The 27,949-nt window shown below is 33.5% G+C and overlaps 1 protein-coding gene across 1 annotated transcript in view; it reads left to right on the top strand.

The window, feature by feature from the left end:
- Positions 1 to 27,949, top strand: part of LOC129219343 (delta(3,5)-Delta(2,4)-dienoyl-CoA isomerase, mitochondrial-like) — a 142,593-nt gene that overhangs the window by 103,357 nt on the left and 11,287 nt on the right. Inside the window, exons 2-4 of the mRNA XM_054853706.1 lie at positions 20,909 to 21,119; positions 22,256 to 22,344; positions 26,530 to 26,657. Of these exons, the coding sequence (XP_054709681.1) occupies positions 20,909 to 21,119; positions 22,256 to 22,344; positions 26,530 to 26,657 (428 nt within the window). The remainder of the gene's footprint in view (positions 1 to 20,908; positions 21,120 to 22,255; positions 22,345 to 26,529; positions 26,658 to 27,949) is intronic.

Below are 27,949 nucleotides of genomic sequence, written 5' to 3'. Positions count from 1 at the left end.
ACCAATCGCCCATGGATAAAATCACCCTCCCCCCCAAAACAGGCCTCTGGATCCGCCACTGATGAAATCCCAATTTTACTGAATGATGAAATTTGAGTATGCACACAGATACATATATAACATCTATTGCGAAGGAAAATTGAGCATCATTGAAAACAATTTTAAAATGCAAAAAAAAAAAAGAATATTAAGGTTACAATATTGTCTCCTATTTGTCAAATCAATTAGTCAAATTTTCCCACAAAAAAATTGTTTTAGGAGGTCACAGTGACTTCCCACTGGTACGGCGCTGTGTGTGGGGGGGGGGGCAATTTCTTTACTTCGCCAGACCTCCTAGGTATGTTACTGCTGTTAGCACCTGTGCCAATCCTGCAATTAGATTTTGTTTTTAAATGCTGTAATTTTATACTGCACTATTGCAAGATGTAATTATTAAATTTAAAAAAATGTATGTTGAAAGTTTTAATCCTTTTTGAACATTTCAGTCAATTTTCACTCAATATTACTTTCTGCCTAGTATACTAGTCTACCATTATTCATCGAGACTTTCTAATCCTCCTATAATCATTTATTTCCACTTAGCATATTTCAATTTTCTACCACTTAAATGTAACATGATTCCAAAAAGTCAAGTATTCGTTTTCTATTGAAACCTGCTGGGCTCGGAACTCAGTGAAGAGATTTCTTAAAAGTTCATTTGATTTTAATTTACTTATTTATTCTGTTGTGCTTTTCACAATTTATATTTGGGCATCATTAAAAAATATATTTAAAGTAGAAGAATCAACCCTGTAAACTTTAATCCTCTCATTGTGCATCCTGCAATTTCCATGGGTAATGTAGAAGTAGCAAAAAATTGAGCAACCTGCGATTTCCACAGGGATGCATTTTTGCTATCTATTGAACTGTGCAAAATGATCTCTCCCTGTTCATAGCTTCATTTTGTTTCTTCTGTGATGCTTAAACGTTTATTTAGATGTGGGCTAACAGATAAGATAGTTGTTTTGAATTTTTTTTAGCATTTTGCACGAACTTATCAAAGCTCAAAGATGTCTGTTTTAAAATGCCATTTTCGAAAAAATGTTGTATATTTTAACTGTAAAATATATGTAGATTTGAAATATGTAATTACAAAAATACAAAATTTTTGAACCTAGTTTAATGAAAAAACGAGCTGATGTGTGCATCACATGACTTCCTTTTACACCAATTTAATGCTATTTCCCTATTATTGCAATTTTAATGGGATTCTCTCTCTAACTCTTTAAATATCACTAGCAATGGCCACATTGAAAGCAGATTTTAAAAAAAAAAAAAAAATTGCCAAATTTTTCGCCAAGTTGGCGACAAAACTTGGCAACCAAAAGACTGGCGATATATCGCCAAGTGACCGCCAAATTATAACACCACTTGAGTTTGCATCGAAATTAACAATGATTTCCCCCCAAAAAGGTGCAAAAGACCCCTTTAGAAACACCCGAATGCAACCAAAATAGGAGGTGCACAACTAGACCCCACTACGAGTCTATGTACCAAATTTCAACTTTCTAGGACATACCATTTTTGAGTTATGCGAGATACATACGCACATACGCACATACATACAGACGTCACGAGAAAAGTCGTTGTAATTACCTCGGTGATGGTCAAAATGGATATTTCGCGTGTCTATACAGTCTTAGGCACTTTTCCGCATGTGGTCGAATCGAAAAAAAAACTCAACATTCATTTGGGGGTGAGCAAAATGGAAATTAAGGGCGATTTTTGAGTGAAAATTTTTTCGCGAATACAATACTTCCTTTTTTGTAAAAGGAAGTAAAAAAGAATGCAGTAAGAAGGTTAAGAGGCGTTGCATTAAGTAAACAAGAAATAAGTGAAGCAACATTTTTGTAGAATGATTTTAAATTACTTCTTTTCTATTATTACTGAACTTGGTTAAACTATAACAGAAATAAGAGTGTAATGACTTTATGCATATTTTTTTTTATTATTATTATTACAAATTAATTATATCATGGTAGTTTCTGTGTTAATGGTTCTTTGTAACATTCTGTACACCATATGAATGATAAAAACACAAATCAAATGGCAACAAGTAGCAATTTTTATATTTCTAACACTTAATCACCTTATGAGGAATCCAGATGGCTAATTACCAAATTTATTCAGAGGGCTTAAGTGAATTTAGATATTAATCAGTTGCAATCAAATTATAATACAACAGATTTTAATTGTGGGAAAATGTATAGAAGGGGATTGTCAAATAAATTCTGTTTTGAGAGTTTTTGACGATTTACTGTAGTTTTCACTTTATATTTATTTATTTACTTTGAAAAGAAACCTTTTTTGAAATCTATTGTAAAGAATTTTAAGAGTTATAAATAACTGTAAAGTACCTGCACTTATCTATTTAAAAAAACAAGCCATTTACATAAAAAAGAATATTATCTAGTTTACTGTACATTTTTGAAAAAACTAATATTTTACCACATAATGTTTTTTGAATATTATTTGCTATAACATAAATTAACTTTTGCACTAACACATAAATGCTCATATTAATTTATTTTTATTCATAACTTATTTCTCAAAAGAAATGAGGGAAACTTGCAAAACTTAAATAATCGTATGAAAAGTAAAAAGCAGTGTTTGATTTCAAACTCCATTATTGGTGAAATATCACTTCATTTGGAGATATTTTTGGGTCAGCGGTGTTTCAATTTTAAAAAGAATAAGATGTCGCCAAATTTCGCTCAGTTGCATTAATATGTCAGCTAGGGTGGGTTGATTTTAACTTTTTTTAAATTCGAAATCGCCTGTGGTGGGAAAAGTTGTGTATTGGCATCAAATGTTTGTGTAAAAAAATTTTTGGAAACCAAAATATATTTAGATTTCCCGCAAGCCCCTTGAAGTTTTGGTAAAAATTGACTTATTTTTTAAAAATGTGAAAATTTCTTATGTATATATTTTTTAATCGCCAGTGGTGGGAAAAGTTGAGTACTGGCAGTTAATACTTATGTAAAAAAAATTTTTGGTAATTAAAACATATTTAGAGCCCTGGTCAGGCCCTTGAATTTTCGACATATATGTAAAAATTGATTTATTTCTTATTTTTCAAATTTCTTACACATATTTTTTTTAAATCATCTGTAGGGAAAATGATTGCCCTGTAATATTATTTTCTCATAAAAAAAATGTATTGATATCGTACAATATTCCCCCTCCCCCGGTCGGTGCAATTTGTAATATTTGCTGGGGGAGTTTTTATTATTTTGATCATTTAAAGCAAACTTGGTATTAAGCACTTTTTTTTAAATTAAAGCCATTTTTACATTTTATTTTCTTGCAATGACACTACATAATTCTTTCGAATTAAAGCTAAAAAGCACAAAAGATGAAAGCACCGGAGGAGCATTGATGCGCCACCTGCGTTGCTGTTTAATAGCAGCTCTTCACTCGTTGTCCCGAAATTAAGGGAAAATATGTTAGAATTCGCTTCAAGGAGGTGGTTGCATTCAAACATCACCATAGCGCCCTCCCAATCACCCAAATTTAGGCACAGTAGTTTTTTTTTATTGTAATATAGAAATTTTGAACCCTATGCTACTTAGCTTTGTTTTCGAATTTTGGCATTAATTTTTTAAACGACAATGTTTTGCGTATAAAGCCATCTCGACCTGTTGCTACACAAACTGATGAAGATGCTTCTGCCACTATCCCAACTACTGTTTCGACCTCTTGTGCAAATTCCAAAACTCACTTTCAATAATGTCACTCGTTTTGTCCATTTTCTCAAGTTCCACATTAGGTATCTGTTTGGTCAGTAGAGGATCTTTAAGTAAATTTTGCTAATTGATATCACTTCTGTATAGTCTTTTTCTTGAAAATTGAGAGGTGAAACGACAAAATCACCAACAGTTTCATTCGTAAAAGTTTGGATCCTCAGGATTGTTCTGTGGCCTAATTTCTTCACAGGAGAGTGCGTCGTTGCTCATGGTAATCGGCAGGTTTTTTGGATCACCATACAACCTATTCCTTTTGAGAAACATGATCAAATATTCATTTTTCAGATCGTCGTTGAGATATCTAGAGTAATGGACGACTTTCCAAAGATGCTGTGAATGAAGACTCAGTTTAGTGAGAAACCAAACGTTTGCATACACTTTTACAATGTATTCAACAATAGTCTAGTCTCTATTTCATACGATGGTTCTTTTGTACCAATATATAAACGAAGCAAGCTGCTGTTCTTCATCACCTTGCACCAGTTTGGTGGACAAAAATTTTGGACAATGTCCAAAATATATCGATTTCTATATGGTTCATATTTGTTTGGATAAATGCCAAAATCTGGCCAATTTGTGAGACATAGGATGGACATAGTTTCATTATATCACAGATTAAGAAAAATAAATATATTTTGCATAATCGCACCATCTGTCACCGACAGTCAAAACTAAGCAGAAAGAGCTAAGAAAAATAGCAAATTTCAAAGGCCTGGCAGAGGCTTTGAGTATTAAATGATATTATAATGATTTTGTTCACTAACAAAGGGTCTTTCCTACTTTTCCACCACAGCTGATTAAAAAAATATATATATAAGAAAGTTTTTTTTAATGTCAATTTTTACATATTTGGTGAAACTTCAGGAACCTGGCGGGGGATCTAAATATATTTCAACTACCAAAAATTTTTTTTGAATGTGCATTAGATGTCAATACACAACCTTTACCACCATAGGCAATAGAAAAAAAATAATACATTAGAATTTTTTTGTTTAATTTAAAAGTGTCAATTTTTACTTATTTGGCGAAACTTCAAGGAGCTAGCGGAGGATCTAAATATATCTTGATATCCAAAAATTTTTACACAAACATTTGATGCACATACACAACTTTTCTCAACACAGGAGTATTTGATTTAAAAGAAAAAAGTTAAAATAGACCCACCCTCATGTTAGAACCAATTTTTCTTATCCACTTACTATATAATGTATGAGATGAATGGGTGCATCAAATAAAATTTATGCCCAGAGTCCTCAAAAGTCATAGTCATGCACATTTTTGGGTCAGCGTTCATTTTAAAAAAGAATAACATGTCGCCAAATTTGGCTTAGTTGTATTAATATTGCAGGACCAAAATATTTTATCAACTGACTAGATAATGTATAAGATGAAGGGGTGCATCAAATAAAATTTATGCGCAAAGTCCTCAATAGTCATAGTCAAGCATTGCCTGTCAGAAAGAATTTGTCAAGCTAAAAAACTCTTCGCAAATTTTAGGAACCAAATTTGAGTTTTCTCAACCCCCGCCTCCCCCCATGTATGCTTTTGTAAAAGTTTAATATCTTTTTCATAAATACCATGCATCTGAGACACTTCACTGACCATCAAAATGAAAACATAGTAGTAACACAGTGTGATGGTTATAGTATCAGGTATGCTGGCACTGTCCATTTGGAAATATATATAAATGAAAATGTCAGCATAACAATAACAATTGTTTACACAGACAACATCAATTAATATTGTGGGTAAATCAGACAGGAAAAAAGTTACTTTTTTTCTTATGTAAGTGTATGTCCTTTATTTTTTCATTCTCATTTATTGATTTAGGTTTAACATCAATATATCTCTGAAAAACATATGAGAAATTGAAAATGCATTTCATCAAGTTAAATATTGCAGTTCATCCTAAACTCTCAGTTGACCTTGTAAGTTTTAGAAACCAGGATTTTTTAGTGTAGCCAGTTTTCCTTGAGGGGGGGGGGACATAAAAATGTAAACTTTCGCCAAAGTCTTGACCAATGAGAAAAAAACTTTTTGAAAGAAAATCAAATCAAAAAAGTGTTCTTTGGAAAGGCATAAAATCAGATCTTATAAGTTTTTCAAGGTTGAAGGGCTATTGCCAAGAAAAAAAAAATCTATTTTTTAATGCATCAGATTGAACAAAACTCATACTATTTGATTTTTACTGTTATTTTCAGTTCATATGAATTCTCTCTGACTATTTCATTTTTAAAAAAATATATATCAAAATGTTAACGAAATATTTAACTTTTGTCAAGTATTTTTATGTGTTAATTTTCACTTAAATCAAATCTTCAAAGCTTTACAGCATTTACTTAGTAGTTATATAAATTCAATAATTTGCACTTCAATTGCAAAGCAGTATGTCATGAGTGGTTTCTTTGTTCATGAATGAACAACAAGTTTAAATCATCTGTTTTACTCGCTGCAATTTGCATTGGGTTGTTTATTCTTTTTTTCTCTTCCATTAAAAAAAATATTTAAAAAATGCCATTAAAAAGAAATTTACACTGAACAGATGATTCCCTAACATTTTTCTAGACTAGCTTGATCTGACAGGTTAGAAAAGAATAATAGATAATGAGTCATGTATCAAGGGTGGATCCGACTCCTGGTTTTGGAGGAGTTCATTATTGTAATAAGATGGGGGGGGGGGGTCTAGGGCAAGTTTTTCGCAATATAAGTCTAAAAATTTAACTTTTGGCTAAATTTAGTCTCTCAAAGAATCATGATACCCCTCCCCCCTCTTGGATCCGCTTTAGGCATATTCTCTCTCTTCATGCCAGTTTCTTACAGAACTCACTGTAAAAAAAAAAAAAAAAAAAAAAAAAAAAAATCCCATCTGTTAACTGGAATGTTCAAAACTGTATGCAGACTAGAAACTGATAACTTCCAATTGATTACTTCAATATTAACGCAAATTTCTTAAAATTATATTAAGAAGTTTGTATCTCACAGTTAACAGTTAAGGACAATCTCTTTGTTCTGTGCATTGAAAAAGAGTTGTACAAAAATTTTGACTCTCAAATTTTCCAAACTAAAGGGTAATAAAATGCTGAAGTAGAAGACTTTAAAATTGTGATTACAAAGCAAAAAATCAACCTAAAAGAATTTGGCTCAATTAAAACTTCGATCCGCTCGATTCACTGAAATTGTTATTCTGAATCACATTTCTACAACTTTAAGTAAAAATTTGCAGCATTAATTGCTCTTCCCCATTCCGATCTGGCCCAGTACCACGTAATATTTCACCTCTAAATTAAGCAACCACAGCACTAAGTAATACTATAATGAGGTTGATAAGTCTATTTGCAGTGTGTGGTAAGCAACAAGTGATTCTCAAGTATGAAAATACTGTAAATGAGTAAGAGCCGATTAAAAAGTTCTGTAACATTGATAAATATGTGCATTTAAAACTTCTTTAAAGGCACATACCTTAGTTGTGTAAGTTTCTTTACGACAATTATATCGTTGCATATTGCAACCGAGGCTTAAGTCAAGTAATGTTCCTTAAGGGGTTGTTCGCAAAAGAATTTTAACACTATGATATAAAAAATGATAATTGACGTAATTTTAGAAATATGTACTATCAGAGCTTTAATCAAAGTTATAAGAAGCAATTACTTACCCAACTTTGATTTCGCCCTAAGCCTAAGAAATTCTTTTGCTATTGAGCTCAATATGGATCAAGTCCCTAATAAGGCTCGTATATCTTTTCATATCTTACCTCCTGCCAGTATCAAAAATGTAAAATTAATAAATTTCCGTTCTGAGATAAATGCTCCTTTTTTTTTCATAAGCGAATTACATATTTGAAAGCAACTTATTATAAGTATTTTTTTTTAATTTAAATAAAATTGAAATTGTTTGCAGCGGTTAGTTCTGGATAAAATGTAAAGCGATTAAACTTAATTAATCAATCCTTTTCCTTTGGAGATATGAATTTCGATTTTAATTATTAACTTTTTTTTCTATGTTTTGAAACATAAAAATTAAAATACCTTCAGAAAAATTTCAAGAATTCTTATCTTAAAATTCAACTGGATGTCAAGTATCGCGAATTAAATAATATTTTCAATAAATATTCATTTCCGTTTACATGTCCTTAATTTCGCTTCCGCCGATCACTGTTTGATGAATGTGGTAAAGTTTCGAAGAGGGAGGATTGCTATTCATTGTCTGATAATTAGAGTAAGTATGTTTCGTTTTGCTTTTGTCTATCATGTGGTGTTTTTTTTTTTTTTTTTTTTTCCTTTCTTTTTTTGCAATGGAAAAGACCGGCTTTCTTGTAACTCATGCAAACAAAATTTTCTCTTGAGGTGGGGTGGGGGACGAAGTCATAGGGGGGGGCGGTACAGTACAAATGCAGCAGCGTACCAAGTTTGCTATACAGCTTAAAACCCAGAATTCTGAGGAGGAGGTTAAAGCCCCTCGGATTGCGCCCCTGCCTTGGTACTCCGAATGTATGCAAACTGTATTCAGTGGCTCTCTGAGGAGTCTTGAAATCTTCCCTTGGGCGCCAAGCAGCCCGCTATTTCAAAGTTTTCCGGGGGGGGGGACAAAGGATATGAATTCAATGCATTTTATAGGGAAAAAACATCAAATTCCAAGCAAAAATGCATAATTACACTTGTTTTTAAAATTCAGGGGGATTTATTGACCCCCCCCCCCCCTCTCTGATTGCCCAAATAACAGGCCTGGCGTCTGGAAATTTTGCAATTTACATTTGAAATTGTTTGAAACTTAATTAGTTATGGAACTTTTGAAATATTTAATTCAGTGACGTCTCCGCAGTTTAAATGCCGGCTATGAAATGCAGGTTACGAGTTAAAGGGAGGGGGGGGGGGTCACCTTTAGGTTGTGGAGAGGGTAATTTCCGGGGGGGGGCGTTATTATTGTCTTTTTGGGTATTAAAAGGGGGTTTATGACGAAACTTTTTTGAAATCTATCTGAAAAACGCAGCCCTAGGCTGTCTTTAGTCATCTAGGGAGCGCGGGTATGACATGAACCCCGTCCTCTCTGTATAAGCGCCTGTATGAGTTTTATTTGTTTTTCTGTTTGCTCTGATTAGTCATGCATTTACTTACGGAAGTGCGCCGTGGAAAAATCTTGGTTCCAAAATGGGCGCTTTACCTCAAAAAGGTTGGGGAACTAACACCGTATTTTATGCAGGGGGAGGGGGAGGAACACCTATTGGCCCCGAGATTTTTTAAATGAGGGGTGAAATATATGTAGAGACGTAGGGGTAAACAATATGAAGGGAACCCGTAAAAGTCCTTTAGGCCGGGCCTCAAAATTTCTGTGCACGCCCCTGATTATTTTTAGTTTACATAATTAGGCAGCTGTTATAATTTTTAAAGTTTAGCTCCCGACGGAAGGTCCCTGACCTCCTAAAAAATGATGATCCGAATCATTATCAATGAATAATCAGAAGTAAGAAGTATTGAGATTTTCCATCTAGTATTTCTCTTCAAATTGACGCATTTTCTTTGTTTTGAAAATTTATCTTGTTTCGAATACGTCCCCGTTCCTCTTTAAACTCCGTGTTTGAGCCCCCCCCCCCACTCCTGTTTTTCAAAATCCAGCGCCTTTGGTTCTGGCAAATAGAAAAATGTAAAATGAACACTACTCGTCCTTGAAGAAATCTTTTCCTCTTTCTCGGCTTCTCAGCGCCACATTTAACAATAGTTCATATTGACTTTAATGCGTCTCTTCCGTCTAGTATTTTCGGTTTCGAAATTATAAGCAGGGCTGTGGAGTCGGAGTCGAAGAGTCGGAGTCGGACTGATTTTGGGGTAAAGGAGTCGGAGTCGGAGTCGTTAGAAAACATGCCGACTCCGACTCCGGGCTTCTTTTTTTCTTTCCTTTTCACTGACTCTCCTTGCATTTTTTAAAAACTGATTACCAATTGGTTCGATTACATGTATAAAAAGATACTAATGAGAAAATAACTGCCATTATGGCAATCAGCTAGCTTGAATGCTTACCGAACTTTCTGTAGCCGTCCCCTAGTTAGCTTGCTTTTTAACTTAACTAATAGCAACTGTCAGCAAACGGTTTTGTTGCCTAACATTTTCAAGTAATCACTTTCAAATAAAAATAGAAATATAGTGTTTTGTTCTATCTCAGTTATAAAATAGTAAAAGAAACGTAACAAATTAGTAAGTCGACGCCCGTAGCTAAAGTTGAAACGTTTAAGTGTGATCGGCAAATTCAAAGAAGTTCTGGCGCGAAAGCACGAATCCAAAAGATTCGATGAAATAATCTAATGTTTTTTTCTCTATTAAGACTATTTCTGTAAGCTTGGTTCTCACTAAAAAGTATGGAACAAAATAAGTGTAAATGATTTCTTGATTACAACACTCAAGAACTGCAGTTAATCTTAAAATCTTCATATTTAGGTTAATTCTAAAGCAGCCAGTAAAATTTAAATTAAAAATTTTGCGAAGAAGAAATATAGGTATAGTAAAAGGTATCCGTACAAATTTGTATACCGCCGCGTTTTGTGTAAAATTAGCTCCTGACGTATAGTGCCCTATTTTCGTTGAAATTTTATTGATGAAATATAATTTAAAATATATTCGCGAAAATTTTCAGAATTAAAGTATTTATATTTTTTATAAACTCTGAAATTAACTTTGGGTGTCATCTACCAGATGGGTGTCACCCGGGGCAAACCACCCCCTCTCATGAATTTGGATTTAGAAGAAAAGGTTTTTTTTCTCTCAAGTTACAGCTTTCAAAAATTGAAAGCACACGATTTGATCAATATCTATTTGTTAAACATTAAAGGGGGGAAAATTACAGATAATCCTTTTCAAAATTTTTAAAAGGGATTTTTAAGTCATCTCACTTTTTAACTCGTAACTATTGGAAAGTTTCATTTTTAAATTGAATTTCTAACGTTGTATGGCGTCTTGGGTTTACAATAAAAAACAAAATGCGAAATTTTCATAAAAAGGAATTTAATATTTCAATCTCTGTTAAGAGGTTTTCACCCTTCCCTTGAATGGAGAGAGGGAGTTGAAAAAATACAATTAAAAAATTAAAAAAAATCCGGAGTTGGAGTCGGAGTCGGGCGTTTCAAAATCCAGGAGTCGGAGTCGGCCATTTTCCTTCCGACTCTGCAGCCCTGATTATAAGACTAACTTAAGACAAACAAGCGATTTAGCTCATTAAAGCGAAAGAAGACTTTTTTATGTGTATAACTTAGGCGCTGTATATTAAATACATCAGGAGTGCCCACCTCATGGCGCAAACTGCGCGATTAAGATTTTTAGGGGGGGGGGGGGGGCTTGAGGATTTTTTTCCTTTTGGAGGGGCGTCTTCGCGATATTTAGGGGGTGTGCCCTTGCACTAGGGGGGGGCACCTCTGTTGAATACAATGTAAATGCACAAATAAACGATTTCATAACATAGAAATCTATATTTAGATACTCATATTTCGAATAGGAGCTAGAACATACATGTCAAAAGAACAAATCAAAGTTATATATTAAATTTTTTTGTTAAAATACTTATATGAAAATATTTGCCTTGCTTTATTTCTAGCGAAATCATCTTTTTTTTTTTTTTTTTTCCCTCATGTCATTGAGGTTTAAAAATTTCTGCTCTATATTTTAAATGGTCAAGCCTTTCTTTTCTCATTTTACTTCGTAAATATTTTTTCTCATACTTAATTTTGCTGTGTTCATTTCACAGTATTGGAGTGCACGTCTTTTTAACTAAAGGAATGTCTTAAGTCTAATTAACTAAAGAAGTACGAGTGGACATTTTTTGTACTAGCATCCTTTACCGTGTTTCAGATGTTTTTTTCGCCCGGGGGAGGGGGCATGAGTATTCGGTTGCGTTAAAAGGCAGATACGTTTAAAAAAGTTTGATTCTTCGAAAAATTATGATATTAAGAAAATTTCGACTAACTTCCGCTATAAATTATTTTTATTGAGGGAAAAATATTAGAATAACGATACATTTTGAACTCTGAAGAAAACTTCCAAACTTTATTTAAATTCATGAATGAAGAAGGCCGTGCATGGGGAGGAGGGGGACTGCAAGGACATTATTTCGGATCCCAAATTTGAAAGGGACCGTGGCGAATCCAGACGGTCATTGGAGGACGGGGGGGGGGGGCGAATTGAAATAAAACAGAAAAAAAAAGTTAAAGAAATAAAGCATGCGTCAGGGGCGGATTCAGAAAATTTTCAAGGGAAGTATTGATTGAGTTTTATTACTTTCTCTTTGCTACATATCTTAGTTTATATATGTTTATTTCGAATGTTTTAGTCCTCAATTCCGAGACAATTCGGAAGTTAAATGCGTGCCCCCTTCCTCTATTATCATCGACGGTCATCTAAAGTTTTTTGGAAATTTAATTTCAAAAAATTTTCTGGGAATGAGTTCCGAACACCATTTCTTTCCTCAACGTCATCAAAGATGGACTGCAATTGTTTTTCTTTTTTGTTCTTTTCTTTTTTTTTTTTTTTCTTTTGGTGGTTGGGGCGGGGGAAGATCTTATTTCCGAAACATGTCCGGGGGGGGGGGGTGTCTTTCCCTTCAAAAGCGGCATCGCATATCGTCTAAGATTCCGTTCTTTTAAATTCAATATATACAAATTGGTGATGTAATGACCCTCCCTTGTATCCGCCTTTGGCATGCGTCTGTTTAATATGATTCGGAACTGATTGCAACTAATGTTGCTCAAAAAAAAAAAAAAAAAAAAAAAAAAAAAAAAAAAAAAAAAAAAATTACCCGCTCCCCTCCTCCTCTCCAGTCCTAAATCCGCCTATGGACGTCAAGGAAAGGTATGAGTTTCAGGAACTCTATACGCAGTCACTTTTCGATATCGACACTCTAAAAACGCAATTTTAGACGATCGTCAAAGATACTATTGGATTGGGGGTTCGGGGGCTCTTCGCCGGAAATTTTCCGAAATTGCGGCTCTGAAAATGCAGTTCTAGGCGATCTTGGGGATGTGAAAGGAAGGAGAATTTTAAGCAAGGGTGTCTACTTGGGGGGGGGGGGGGGGGGGCTTGGCGCAGACTGCGGCATTAAAATTTTTAGGGGTGGTGTTTTGAGGGGTATCTTTTTCATTTGGGGGGAAGCTCCTGCTTTTCGGGGGTCTCCGCAATGAAGGGGGTACGCCCTTGCCCTTAGGGGGGCACTTCTGGTTTTAAGAATGATCCCCCCAGGGCCGTCATTTAGTAGGAGGGGGTCATGTTTTTACGTAAGTGGGCGTGGTTTTGGCTGTTGCCAAGAGTATTTGCGATGCTTAAATTTTGAAAAGCCGTTTCCGAAAATTTAAGGTTGACAACACATTCTAAAACTGAAAAATGATAATAAAAAAAAAACTCTTAAAATGAGTTTTATTAATGATTTCAATGATTTTTGTATGCATATATATATTTAAAAAAGGTTTTACGGGGGTGTTAGATACTTTTCGGCGAATTTTACTTCAGTCCACTATAATCCTTGGCGCTATTAAAATTATTGATTTAAATTAAAAGCGTCGTGGCGCTTAACTCGAAATTACGGTAGTGGAAAATTTACAGTTTGGCGGCTATCTGTGTGCTTGCATACGTTTATCGACCGGTAGCTACCGATAGGTTGATCACATGACAAGTAATGACGTCAGCTCCAATGCTTTAGCTGTCATGTGATCAACCGACCGGTAACCGGCGGTGGAGGTCGGCGAACGTAGCTGAGAGGGTTTCTGAGATTCTAAACCTGGGAGGCGCCTACCTAGGGGAAAAGAATTTCAAGCGGGTGTGAATATGTTCCAAGCCTAAAGTAAAACAGTAAAATTAACTATAGTTTACTCAATTCTGAGGTTACATATAAGTATTTTTGACATTATCACCGGTTTTGAAGTTTTTAGTTCAGTTTTTATCAATATACCTCTGCGGATCTGTATTTGAAGCATTAGCAAGCACAAAGTCAAAATATCGAGAAGTATAAACCTTAAAAGGAGGGGGGGGGGGGGGGGACACGAGGAACCGCTTTTCACAAGTTAAAACCTAATATTCAAAACCTTTTCAAGCGCAAAGGATGGTAATATTTCTGTTGATGTTGTGAAAATGACTTGTATAACATGCCACTTTAACTTAGGTTCTGACAGTTTCATGTGCTCTAATAAGAACGTATTCAAAATTAAGTTATGATTAGCAATATCAAGTTTTGTTTGAGAAATTATCTTGATTTTAGCTTCAGACATCTCAACTAGCATAAGTTTCAAATTTTTATTGTACTCTTGTATTGACAACATATATGGTGGTCTAAGGGGGGGGGGAGGGCGTGAGCTCACTTCATTGTTCAAGGGATTCCCTGATCTAATAGATGTACAAGTAGTCAACAAAACAACTATAGCTTTTTGCAGAAATTTCAATGTTCGGGAATTTAAATTATTTTTTCTTGTATCTTCAAAACAGATATTAGGGGGGGGGGGGGGGCGTATAGTGTAGTGGTTAGGGGCCGTGGCTCCTGGAGCTGTTTTTTTTTTTTTTTTCTTTCAAGAATGGGCTATATTACTTATTGGTGTTTAATATTACTGCTAAAATGTGGAATATGGCATCAAAAATCGGTCCCATTTCTATGAAATAAGATGAGAAAAGTTCAATTATATAAGTTTTTACTTTCCTGAAATAAATCAATCCACACTTTAAAAAATCATTTTTCAATCGATCACTAATCTTTAACTGTGAAAATTGAGGGGGCGAGGCCCCTTTCATCTTTGAAGTGAGGGGGTAGTTGCCCCCTTGCTCCTCTTCCCCCCATGAGCTGCTTATGTTTGGAGAGGACCGGCAAGTCTAGACAGCTTTGTCTCAGCTGGCTTCTGGTTACCTTAGATCTCTTTAGAGTCTACCATGATATTAAGACCTTATCTAGATGTACCAAGCATAGGCGGATTTAGGATTGAGTTCTTTGGGGGGCAGGATTATTTTTTAGCAACATTTTAAATTGCCCCCCCCCCCATGTTTTGGTCTGTTTTTCTGTGATGTATAAGGTCATGCTTTACTCTTTTTTGTGTCGTTTTCATTAATGTGTGTTTTCATGCTGTCCTTTTTGAATTGGCCTAAAGAGAGGTGACTGGGTATCAAGAGAGTGACGCAGGGCTCCCTTTTAAGTGGGATATAAAATATCTCCAATTTTAGGGGATTCGGGGGTTTCTCCCCCGGTTTTCAGTCCAAAAACGTGAATATAGGCATATTTTCAGCATCCCAGTGAAAGCTGTACTACTTGTATATATTTAATGTTTTTTTTTTCTTTTCTCACATCAGAAAAGGACAATCGCTTCTCTTCATTTTCATCGAACTATTCAAAAAAGAAAAAAAATAATAATTTTTTTGTTTTAAGATTTTGGAAGATGTGTTGTTACTATTTTAAGTCCTCCCAAAACTGGAGGGCATTGCCCCTATGCCCCCCCCCTCCTATAAATCCACACATGCCCTTCTAAACTAGTCAAAAAAGAAAAATAATAATGATTTTTAAAAAAATTTTTGGAAGATGTGTTGTTACTACATAAAAAGTCCTTCCTAAACTGGAGGGGCATTGCCCCCCTCTGACCCCCCATAAATCCGCCCATGGTACCAAGTGCAATGAAAGCAAGGCTCCTGCGGAACGTTACTGTTTTGATACCTTGTCGCATGAGGACATATTGAACAAACCTAGTCTGGTTCTAGAGAGATTGGGGGCAAATAGATTCATGGACCTGATCTGTAATAACATTTTTTTTTGACTGGAATTGTCTTCATGTGTTACTACATAGTTAAAATATTACCAGATAGGTGGGGCTAAAAGCAGAGTAAATTGTTCTCCATTTAACTTTCCCCCATGTTCCCCTCCTATTTAATTTCACTGCAGTTTCTTTAACTATGTGTTTTCTTCATTCACCATATTACAAATGGTTATATAATACTTATCTATATATTTTCACATTTTTTGAAACAATTTCCGGATTATTTTGAAGCTTTTCTGCAGCAGTTTGGTAGTTTTCATTCCATTTCTCATTATTTAAATGTTTCTGTTTATAAGCTGCTCAATTGAATTGTTTTTCTTTTAATAGGCTTTCTCTGCTTGCTATTCATTAGTATTTTATTTCTACTTTTCACAAGTGAATGAATAAGTAAAAACAATTTTTCTCAATATTCTAAATTCATTTTTCAATTATTGTTTTGAATTTAAAAGGCTAAGCTACATAAATACTCTTTTTTGCTTTTGAAGATACCATCCAATAAGTGAATTGGTACCAGCATAGGGTTGATTGTGCTACATGACACATAAAATAGCAAGTTTTGAAATCTAATTTTCAACTAATGTGATGTCGCTGAGTAGTCTCCATTTCTACATTAAAAAATAAAACATGAAACAGAAACGTGTTTTTTTTTTTTTTTTCATTTGGCACATTTTAAACTCTGTTGAAAGGTTGCTGCAAGAGTCCTTTCAAGTTTTTACTACGGGAAAAATTGTGGTATTTAAAAAAAAAAAACTAGCTTATTTCCCATGGCTTTAAATTTTGCTAGAAGGTTGCATCAGGCAGATTACAGTGTTGCAGTAATATGTTTTCTCTTGAATTAGGTGCAATAGTTGTTAGCCGTAGCGGCTGAAATTAAATTCTGCTGGCAGGTTGCCTAAGCAAAAAAATTTTTTTTACGTTAATTTTTTAAGCTGAATTTTGGAAATATTGCACAGTGGTAAAGCTGGTGAGGCTAAAAGTGATTACGCGGTACACTAATAACATAAATTGGGGGCTTGAACAATTCCAAATGCTACTAACCAGACGAACCTACCACATGAATAGTGTAATAATGAAAATAATTTAAATATGTAGCAATCAAAAACATGTTAAGACATTCTTTTGACTCAAAAATTATTTGCTCTTAGTCTCTGTTATCAAGATGTAAGGTCTTAAAAAAGTCTATTGAAACTTCAATTCGAAAAGAAAAGTGCAAACTTTTAAGATTTTGTGAGAAATTAAATGTACAATGAGATTTCACCTTCTGCAAATGGCAGGACATCCATCTGCAAAGAGGGAATGATGTCTTCCATTACTCACCAAAACTCGCTATATTTGGCCACTTTTCTTAAAATTTTGACAGACTGTTGGTCCTCGTATTTCGATTACGGGGACATGAGCAAATTATTAATGTGTATGTGTCTCTTTACTACTTTTTATTATATACTTTTGATTGCTTCTTAGTTACATTTTTTCATTACAACACTAGCCTTTGGTTTCCTGATAAGTAGTGTTTGAAGAAGAGAATAAGCATCAGACTGAATAAAGATTACAATAAGCTTTATTTTCTAACAAAGATTTTATACATATATGCACTTCTTGATCTGATACATTAACATATAATATAATATAGTATAACTACTTGATTTATTGAATTCTAAGATGAAGAAGAAGCAGTATGAATCATTTTAGTTTTTTACTTTTAAAATTTAACTATAATGTTGCGACTTTTGAAAAATCACCCAATCAACAATTTTTTGTAATGTTGTTAAGAAATGAAATTTAATTTCAAACAAAAACTTAACAAATATATTAATTACGTAAAAAAAGGAAGAAATAGAAACAACATTTATGCATAGAATTGGGTATAAAAATTGGCTGCTCAATGCAGGAGTAAGTAATGTCCATTTTTAATGAAAATAAGACATGGTATGAGTTTGGCCAATGAACTTTCACATTTTCTATGCAAAAACAATCAAAGTGAATATTAATTCAAAAGCTTGTTTCCAAAATGCATTATGTTCAAATTTTCAAATATTCACTTTTTAATTGCAAAGGTAGCAACACACGTCTTACAATATATTTACATTAACTAGAAGTTTCAAACACAGATGATGAAATCTACTTTTTCTTTTTTCAGAAAATAATTAAATCACTAGTAAGTTTTGTACCAAAAAGGATAAGTCCAGTTTAACCAACTGTGCTGTGTTTAGAGAACTCATGAAGCACACAGAAAACAAATTCTCCTGTGAGCCCCTTCTGAAAAAAAGAAAAAAAAGAAAAGAAAATATATATATACACACACACATACAGTAGAACCTCTCAATAAGGGACACTAAGGGGACCTGACAACTTGTCCCTTAAATACAGGTATCCCTTCTTCTGAGGTATATGAAATGATGCATACTATTAACTCAGTATAATATCGTGAAAAACCAAAGCTATTAACATTTAATATAAAATCCAAAAAATGATTTATGTATACTGAATAAAATCAAAATTATTCATATTTCAAAATTTATTCTTTTAATAATTGAATTTTAATCAAAAATTTGGTAATGGTAAAGTTTTGTAGCATACATGAATTATTTTGAAGTAATTCCTTACATGGACTTGTTTGATTTCAGGCAATTTAAAATTCAGTACAGTATAAATTCCGATCAGTGTTCACATTTGAAGCTTTTTTACTCAAAAATATTCATGGTTCGTTGACTTTCCATTGGCTGTTAGCCTATTTGTATAAATTACTGAGAGGAAAAACATGTAATTAAATTTTAGCAAGAATTTTACAATACGTCATATTAGTACACGTTAATGCTAAAATTTCACTAGTTGAATTTGAGATTCTTAAATACCTGTAAATTCAGTACTTTGTATACATTTTTACAGGGTAGTGACAGGAACTGTAAAAAAAAGTTCCCTGACTTTTCCCTGATTTACGTTATGACTGATAATGGTTTCCTTCCTTTGCCCTACCTGAAAACCATTGTATATTAAATAACATGCAGTGTTTGAAACGGTTTAAGGTGGTAATTAAAAATATATTTTGAAAAGAAGCTCTCTTTTTTAAGTAAAAATAGTATATTAAATTATATATATATATATATATATATATATATACAGGGTGTTCTGTTTAAACCTGCAAGACGTTTATTCTTTATTTTCACAACCGTTACTCCTAGATGTATACTTCCAACTGCAAAAATGTTCAAAATCAGATGCAGGGTTAAGATATTGAAAGTTTGAAGTAAAAATAAAAATAAGTCAAAAAATACAAAATTTAGCTTTTTTTACTGGTCCCAGGTCCCTTAACTTTTATATAGAGAAATACTCTCCATTGAAAAATAATTCCAACAAAAAAAGTTTGAAATTAGTACGACCAATGTTCACCGAGATATGAAATGCAGCGTTTTGTGACTTTGACCACTTTTCACTCCCTGTCAACAACACCTTTTGGGGGGAAATATAGTGGTTAACAAGTGTTTAAAATGATATGTGTGAATAGAGCATGGTTTCTCAAATTGTTTGAGGTTTTGTAGTGTGGTTTTGGCGTATCACGGCATAACATTTGCATTTATTTTTGTATAGCAGTGAAAATATTTAATACCTTGTTTTTCTTACTCTGACGACCTGTCATTCTTCTGAAAAGGCGATAAGTTCCAATCTCATCTTCTGTATGGTCCTTTAAAACTTTCAAATGGAGTATCCTCCTTGAGTTTTGATCACACAACTGTCAAGTTTTTTGTGTCAGTAATAGTTTTCAATGGAGATTATTTCTCTAAATATTAGTTAGGGGACCTGAGGGCCATATAAAAAGTTAAATTTTGTATTTTTTGTCTTATTTTTATTTTCACTTCACACTTTCAATACCTAACTACGCATCTGATTTTGAACATTTTTGCAATTGGAAGTATACATCTAGGACTAACGGTTGCGAAAATAAAGGTTTTGCAGGTTAAAATGGCACACCCTGTATAATACAAGCAAAAAAAGGGAAGAAAAGTGAGATGTTTTCAAATTACTTGAAGTTTTGGGAATTTACAAAGTGCACATGAATGGTTTTTCTTTTTAGATGCCAATATTGCAGTTGACACACCTAACTCGATTATTATTGAAACTGTTAGAGTTAGGTGTTTCTTTGAGCAATGGGAAAATAGGATTTGCTAGTGATAATTTGTTGTAACTGTGTACCAAATTGAGTATCTAAGATACATACTATGTTTATATGAGGGAAAAAAAACTTGGATTAGTTCAATCATTTCATTTTGTCTTTGCTTCTGCCAAAAAGGAAGTAAGTAGTTTTGTTCCAAAAAAAGAGCTAAGTCATTTATTATTCTTTTTTATTTCAACATAACTAGCTGTCTGGATTTTTTTAACCACATAATTTAGTGTTATTATCATCTGTAGATTATATAATGGGGAAAATTATCTTTTTCTTCACTTCAATAATTAACCTTGCATGAGAAGGTTTTATTTTTTTCAAGAATGAAGGGTTGATTTAATGTCATCTTGAAGCAAGCTCTTCAGTTGTCAATGTAAATTTTAATTTCAGAATGGACGTATTTTTGTATTATTGGCATTGAAGTTATACATCATAACAGGGGTGCCCACAGGGAGGGATTATGGTGCAATTTGTGCCATCTAAAGTTTTGAGGGGGATTTTTTAATATATTTTATTTATTTATTTAATATTTTTTATTTATTAGTTTAAAATTATTTATTGATTTATTTCAAATTTAAATTATTTGTTTTATTTTATATATTTTTTTCATTTATTTATTTAGTCTCTGTGTGTGATTGTATGTCATTGGCATAGCACAGAACTTTTTTTTTAAGAATAATTTTAAAGAATAAATTAATTTAAAAAAAGAAAGCTAGAAAAATAAATCAGGAAAAGAGGGTTGAAAAAAATGGGAGAGGGGGGGGGGGGAGTTTGCGCCATTGAGCTTGGGGGATGGGCACCCCTGTATCATAAAGCTTGAAAACTCCATCCCCTCCAAACAGTAGATTTTGGTGCTGGTTTTTCTTGCATTGAGCCACAGAAAAAAAAAAGTTTTTGAAGGAACAAAAAAAAATGTTACTATATGTGTTAAATTTCAATTAAAAAATGTAAAAATATAATAATGAATTTTTAATAAAACCACTACCAGGTTACGAGACAGAGGAAATCATAGCAAAAGTTAATTTTTTGATTTGACTGTGTGAATTTTCCTTTTGGAAGGAAATAATGTTGAAACACTGTGTTACCTTTTTTTTCTTCATTGCCAAAATGTTTCCATTATTTAAATTTTTATACAGCATAATTTGATATTGCAATTTTATAATTTCAAATTGCACAATATAATATATATTTTTCATTTTGATCTTTTAGATCGTACTGCCTTAATCAACAACAAGCCTCCAACAACAGGGTTTGGTCAAAATTCTGCAAACCTGCTTCGCTTTTTGTCCTCTGATACAGCAGCATACACAGCAACGTATGATTTTGAAACACTTACTGTTACAGCACCAGACGACCATATTTTGCATGTTGAGTTAAACAGGCCAGAATGCTACAATGCTATGAATAAAATGTTTTGGAGGTTGGTATTGAATATTTTAATTTTTTTTTCAATTAATTCAGAAGAGAACTTGTAACATGATTGTTTTTTTGTGCAGTCAAGCTCATGTTTTTGTACTAATTAAATGTTTTTATTGTTTTCAACTAGTTCGTTCTTTTTAAATTTCTTCACATCTTTTCATATCTTAAAGCAAGCTTGTTGTCGTTTCAAATAAAATGCAAAATATTAAATAATTTCAATTTTAATAGCAAATGTATACCATGCCTTGTAATGCTGAATTTGTTCAATTGTGGAACATACTGTTTTATAGAGCCTGCCTGAATTAGAAATTTTTGGACAGTAGGCCAGTGTATCTGTAAGAGCCCCTTTGAACAGCACTATCAAAGAAAGTACTGGGGGAGGGGGGGTTGCAACAGTATATAAATAATTTATGTTTTAATAAGTCTCATTTTTCCACTGCGAAATGCCATTGATTGATCTAATGGTTAAAATACAATAAAAGGTTTTAAAATAGACTTGTCCATAGTGTAAAATTACCTAGAGATTTGCCCATATACATATATACATTTTGTTTTTCTTTCTAATAGGGCTGCATTAGAGGCACTTCATTTTGCAGACCTAGTGCAATCCCCCGGCATAGCAACTACTCTTTCACGTGGCACCATTATCGGTGGAATGCCATTGCCACAAGAATTTTGATGCCCAGTTACTCCACTAGATGGAGGCTTTTGGTCTCTATTCGAGGCAAAACAGCACTAGGAATTTAATTTGGCCGAGAGATACTCTGTGCCAAACAAACATTCAAGGGATCTTTTACATGCCACATAATCGGAAGACATGGACGCTGTCAATTTTCTGCATCTTGAAAATCCATGTATATATGTACAGATACTGAGAAAAATTGAAATAAGAGCTGGGAAAAAATTATATGCACAAGACATATTATTTCTCAGAGTTTATAGGAAAACTAAATATAATAGTTCTTCTGAAAGATCCTTATTCCGAAAGAACTAGTCATCAAGGTAATTTATTAGTCACTTCAATGACCTGGCTCTTGCTATTAGTCTAACTGTATATCTATCTATATATATACACAGGTTTATAAGCATACACATATGTGCAGTTCATTCTTTGACTCAATTGTTTGAATTTTCCAGGGAAATGCTTGATTGTTTCCGAAAGATTCGTGATGACAGATATTGTAGAGCAGTTATTTTGTCAGGATCAGGACATCTTTTTTCTGCAGGTAAGGTTAAACTTTCATTTTCAATTAATTAATGTTACAAAAATTATTCAAAAAAGTACAAGTTTGGGTTTGATAGATAGAACTCTTATCTTTAGAAATACCATTTAAACTGTGAGACAAATTATTGAATTTTAGCTTTAGACTGATCTCTTTATTTTAGGTTAGTTAAAATATCTTAAAAGCAAAAAAAAAAAAGTTTTTTGCTTTATATTTTACTTATGTGTGTGAAACTTGCCTTTCTTTTTTTTTTTTGTTAAGTTTTGTATCATTTCATTTTTGTGTACAGAAAAAAAGCACTACTTTACAACAATCTGCAATTTAAATAACTACGTAGTTGAAACCCTGAATACTTTAGGGCATTTAAACTTTCCTGAGCGGGATAGCTTTCTACAAAATACCACTGTTTTTAATGACTGCTGAGCAATCACAAATTGCTTTCCGATTCTTAAATATATATGTAATATTTCATGATGAGAGAGAGTAAGAGAGAGATCACACCTATGGATATAAGAGATTTAAAATGGTTTCAATGAAGTGCAACAGAATATCATGGTCACTCAGTTCTTGCAGCACCATTTATGCCATTCAAATTTTTACAAAGGGTGTTTTAAAAGGATAAAAGTATCATTATCAGGGGATAGCATTTCTGGGGGAGGGGGAGCACCCAGAGCTATTCCACCTGCACATTAGGATCTGCGATTTTCAAAATCTATTGGCTATCTCGAAAAGTAAAGCTTCTAGCAGTTGATTACCGGTAGTAATATTTCCTGCAGTAAGTATTCAGCAGGAATTCTAAGGGGGATGGGGGGTTGCAGGGCATCATCAGAACTTTTACAGGTGTTTAAAAACTATTTTAGTCTCCTTGGGGAATTTTTCGACTGTTCCATGAAATTTGGAGGGGGGGGGGGAGCATCCATAGCTAAATCTGCACTTTAAGATCTGCAATAAGAGAAAAGCAATTGGTCATCTTGATATACCAACAGTTTTGTTCTAATAGCTGTGCAAGGGTGCCGATGAGAGGGAGCATGGGGGTAATGGCACCGACTACACCTTTGAAATTTTTAAAGGGAATCAAAGTGTTCCATTTTTAAAGTTGTTTCTCATTTTTGGGAATTTTGAAACATGGAAAGTTTTCTTTGCCTGGTCTGTGAGCACTTTTGCATGCTGGTATCAAACAAGATATAGCTTTGGTGTGCCCATTATAAACCTTTTAAAGCTCAATCACAAATTCTTCATGAAATGCAGTAAAACAGCAATTAAGTGTAACTGAGTTATAACTAAATCCCGCATCTGCCATCGGACTTCCACTGCTTTGATTTCAAGAATCAGGTGAGAAAAACATACGCGTCACAGTACTCTTTCTAGGCACTGTAATCCTACTGAAAGTGACGTACCTTAGATCTGTAGATTAAAACTGCAACACCTAATGTAATTTTTAGTAATTGATATGAAGACTTGTAATATCCCTGTTCATTCTTTCCTTCATGGTTTATAACCTCAATCCAGGCGCTGAACTGTATCTAGGATGCCAAATTCGAATAAAACTAGATCTATTACGTCCACCAAGCAAGGAAAACAAATCAAAGTATTTATCACCCCCATACCACGCCACAGAATTTTAAGAGTGGGAGATCACGTACAATCAGTCTTATGCCAACAATAAGCTGTCATGGAGATTTGGAAGCGTTAAACAAGAACTTGGTAAACTGCACTACCTGATACAACTCAATGAAGGGAGGGCAGATTATAAAAAGACACATCAACCAATTGAGAAAGTGCGAAGGTTCCGAAAGTAACATTTTCTCCAACTCAAGAAGTAATTTATCCAAGGAGTTCCAGCTCAAGTGGAAATCATTTTGACCCCTTGCCATCAGAAATTCGAATCTCGACAAAACCTCCTGACCGAGTTTCTAGTGATTCAAACCGTGCCAGAACTTTCCAAAATCTTCCTATTCGAAGATAAGGAAGAATACGTCAACCACCACGTAATCTTGCAGACTATGTAATTTAAGCATGGGAGATTGTAATATCCCTGTTTATTCTTTCCTCTGTGGCTTATAATTTCGATCCAGGCGCGGAAAGAATAGACCTCTAATGCCCTTCGTTCGAGGCTATCTTGTTGATTTCAATTTCAAGCGAACAGTTCTATGATGTAATTTTATGTGTACGTTAGTGTGATTGTGTTGTCCATTGTAAATAAATAACTATTTCTAAATAACATCTCTTTACTCCTCACTATTAAAATACACTACAAGACTCAAAAATTTATGACGAGTAAATATTGAAATTGATACTTTATAGATTCTATTTGCATTCTAACACTTGTACTAAAACTTACTTTTATTTTATCTATGAGGATTTTGTGCTGATGAACCTAATAAAACTTGCAAAATGACAGAGAAGCATTTTGTAGCAGATGCTCCCCGCCCCCCTCTTCATGTTACCATGTTACAGTGGACTCTCTCTATCTGAACACTCCTAATGTGAACACCCGGATATTCTGAGCACACTTTGATGTTCCGGGCAAGACTCTATAGGCTTAACGTGGGCTGACCTCTGTGCTGTGAGCATCCTATAATGTGAACACCTCAGTATTAGGAAGGCTGTTTTTTACCCTGTTCAATTATTACTTCTCTGTACACTGATCATGTTCAATCGGTACTCAGGAATTCCAATGAATCAGATTGGAAAGCCTAAAATACATTTGCAATTTTATTACAATGATTGAAGGCTACTAACTGGAGGATAAATTGAGGAAGAAGAAAAATTATTTTCCTGGAGATAGCTGCATCACATAAAATCATTCAACTGAGCAATATGAGCCTCAAAGCCCGACTAACTAAAAGTGAGACCCAAGGCCCACAATAATTTTGAGGCCCTCTGAAGGCTATTATTTTAAAAATGTGTGTATTTTTTGTATAGTTGTAATGCTATGCATAATTCTTTAAGTAATTTGGGGCCCCGGACCCAGGCCTAGTAGGCCTGTGTGGTAATCAGGCCCTGATGAGCCTTAAGTTTCTGCCACTGAACTGTATCTCAAGAATCCAACCATTGTATCAAGTAGTATTCAAGACCTTTAAAGTAAAATGCGACTGAGAATTCCTGGAAACATTTTCGCTTGGATGATAACACGTAACTTGCATGAGAATACACAATGCAAAACCAGATTAAAAATGTCTCTCCAGATATTGTACCAATAGTACATTTATTGTTGTATTTATGTAAAACTTTTTAAACTAAAAAGAAAGAAAGAATGAAATGCAAGAGTTTAGTTCCTACTAAGTTGATTTAGGCAGTGCATTAACCACCAATCAAAAGTTCAGCACCTCTGTCTCAATAACTAGTATAGCTCACTAGGTCAAGTACTAAACATAGTCCATTAAAACAATATAATACATAGACATGCATTATCCAGTCTCCCTCTATGAGCCCCCCCCCCCCCCCTAGTAATACAAGTACTTTTGTTCAATCTCATGAGTGTTCAGAATAGAGAGTGTCCACTGTATTCTTTTTATTGATACATCTAGCTCAAAAAAAAAAAAAAAATAAATAAAATAAAAAATAAATAAATTAATTAATAAAAATCCTGTTATTTTTCTTTCTTTCTTTCTTTCTTTTTTTTTTTTTTTTTTGCTTTTTTTCTTTTGCATTTCATTTGGAACTAAATAGAAAAGTTGAGGAGAGCTGAGTTAAAATGTGATGCTTTCTATTTTATATTAATTTTGAATTAAAAAAATATTGTTTGAAAGTTATCTAAAGATTGAAAGCAATGCAAAATGCTCCCTCCTCCCTTCCTTTTGTCACTAACTGAAAAATAGCTGTCTATAAATCAGTTTATGTACCAAAGTAGAAATACTTTTCCAAAATCTGAGCCTTTAAATGTTTTTTTTTTCTTTTCTTTTCTTTCTTTCTTTTTTGAAGTCTAATTTACTTGATTTTAGTGTACACATTTTCTCATTAACAGTTGAAAACAATATATGTATTTTTATTTATTTTCATGAAGTTGTCAAGTGATTATGTCATTTACTTTGATTAGTATTTAATTTTTAATAGTGTTTCATGACTAAATACCTATTACAGCTACTCTGATTTTATGTAATAATTTCTGATGCTGAGAAACTTTATAATTACCATGAATTGCTTATAAAAATCAATCACATAGTGTCCATTATTGTTTTAATTTAGGTCTAGACTATTCTGACATGCAGGATTTGACATCACAAGTTGCAGGAAAAGGTGATGTAGCTAGGAAAGCTAAGTTTCTATTATCATTGATTGCAAAGTACCAAGAATCTTTCAATGCGGTAGAAAATGTAAGTTATTCTCACGGAGTTCTCCAAAGAGACTATTTTCACAAAAAATTTGCAAAATGCTTTTGTTTTACTTTTCATTTCATCTATTTTAATTAATATTTCCATTTTTAATATACCTGTTGAAATTTTTATTTCTTGGCATAACAAAATTCTAATGAGGCAAATCATATGATGGACAGATTTAGGGGTTCTGCGTTAATACATTTGGGACGGTAGCCCGCAGAAGATAAAGCTCTCTCAGGATGGCAGCTGTTACAGGCGAACTGTGCATACAGACCAAGGCACTTTCTCTCGCAAAGCCTAACACACTATTTCAGAAAGTATGCATTACATAATAATGAATAAAATGTACACTTTACGTAGAAATGAAACCATTTTTTAATATCTGATAAAATGTGTCATAATTTCAATCATAACAAAAAAATTTGATGAAAATAATTGATTAGTAACAATAAAAATGCAAAATATATTTTTTTTATTACTATAACTAAAAGTACCAAAATTAAACAATATATTTTGTACAAAACAGGAAAAATATTTACGCTTAATATTATGAAATATTTGAAGAATATTGTAACAATAAGTATTTTAAAGCTGCATGAAAAATTTCAAAGCACGGATCAATGCGCATTGCATATTTTACACTCATGGGTAGTGTTACGTCTTTTACTGTGTTTTGAGCGAACTACGAATCTCAGTCTAAGTTCTTTGCCTTCTTTTTCAGTGTATGATTTTAGACAGTAACTATTATATGAAGAACTCTAATAAAAATAATTTATAGTTTCAATGTCGCCTGAAAGATCCATAGATGGATGTTATAAATTTAGATATTTCCTCCTTGTAAAGATAACAAATTCACCATGGCTACACAAATGAATCTAAAAGTAAAACTCCTTGCTAAAATATCTTGCATCAAATCCCGTCATAAATGGAATCGAAACTAGAAATAGCCACTTCAAAATGAGTATACGTTTCCCTTTTCACTTGCTAGCACATGTTAATATTTTCTTTCACGAAATCCAATCAATCACATACACTTGACAGACTCCATTCTGAGGTCAGGATGTTCCAGACCAACCATTTGAACAGAACATGAATAAGTAGCGCCATTTAATAGTAAAAATTTCGTTCCGAAACAAACCCACAAATGCACGTCATTCGGATTTTTGAGTAGCATTTGCCGTCACACAGAATAGCATCGTTCTGATGGGAGGAGCAACTGCCACTGACGCAGATTTGCGTCATTCATCCCAAACAGGGTAAATTACCGTACTCTAGAAAATAACTTGTAC

Source organism: Uloborus diversus, chromosome 3, assembly GCF_026930045.1.
Source record: "Uloborus diversus isolate 005 chromosome 3, Udiv.v.3.1, whole genome shotgun sequence".
NCBI classification, from domain to species: domain Eukaryota; kingdom Metazoa; phylum Arthropoda; class Arachnida; order Araneae; family Uloboridae; genus Uloborus; species Uloborus diversus.
This window is presented reverse-complemented; position numbering and strand designations above follow the sequence as displayed.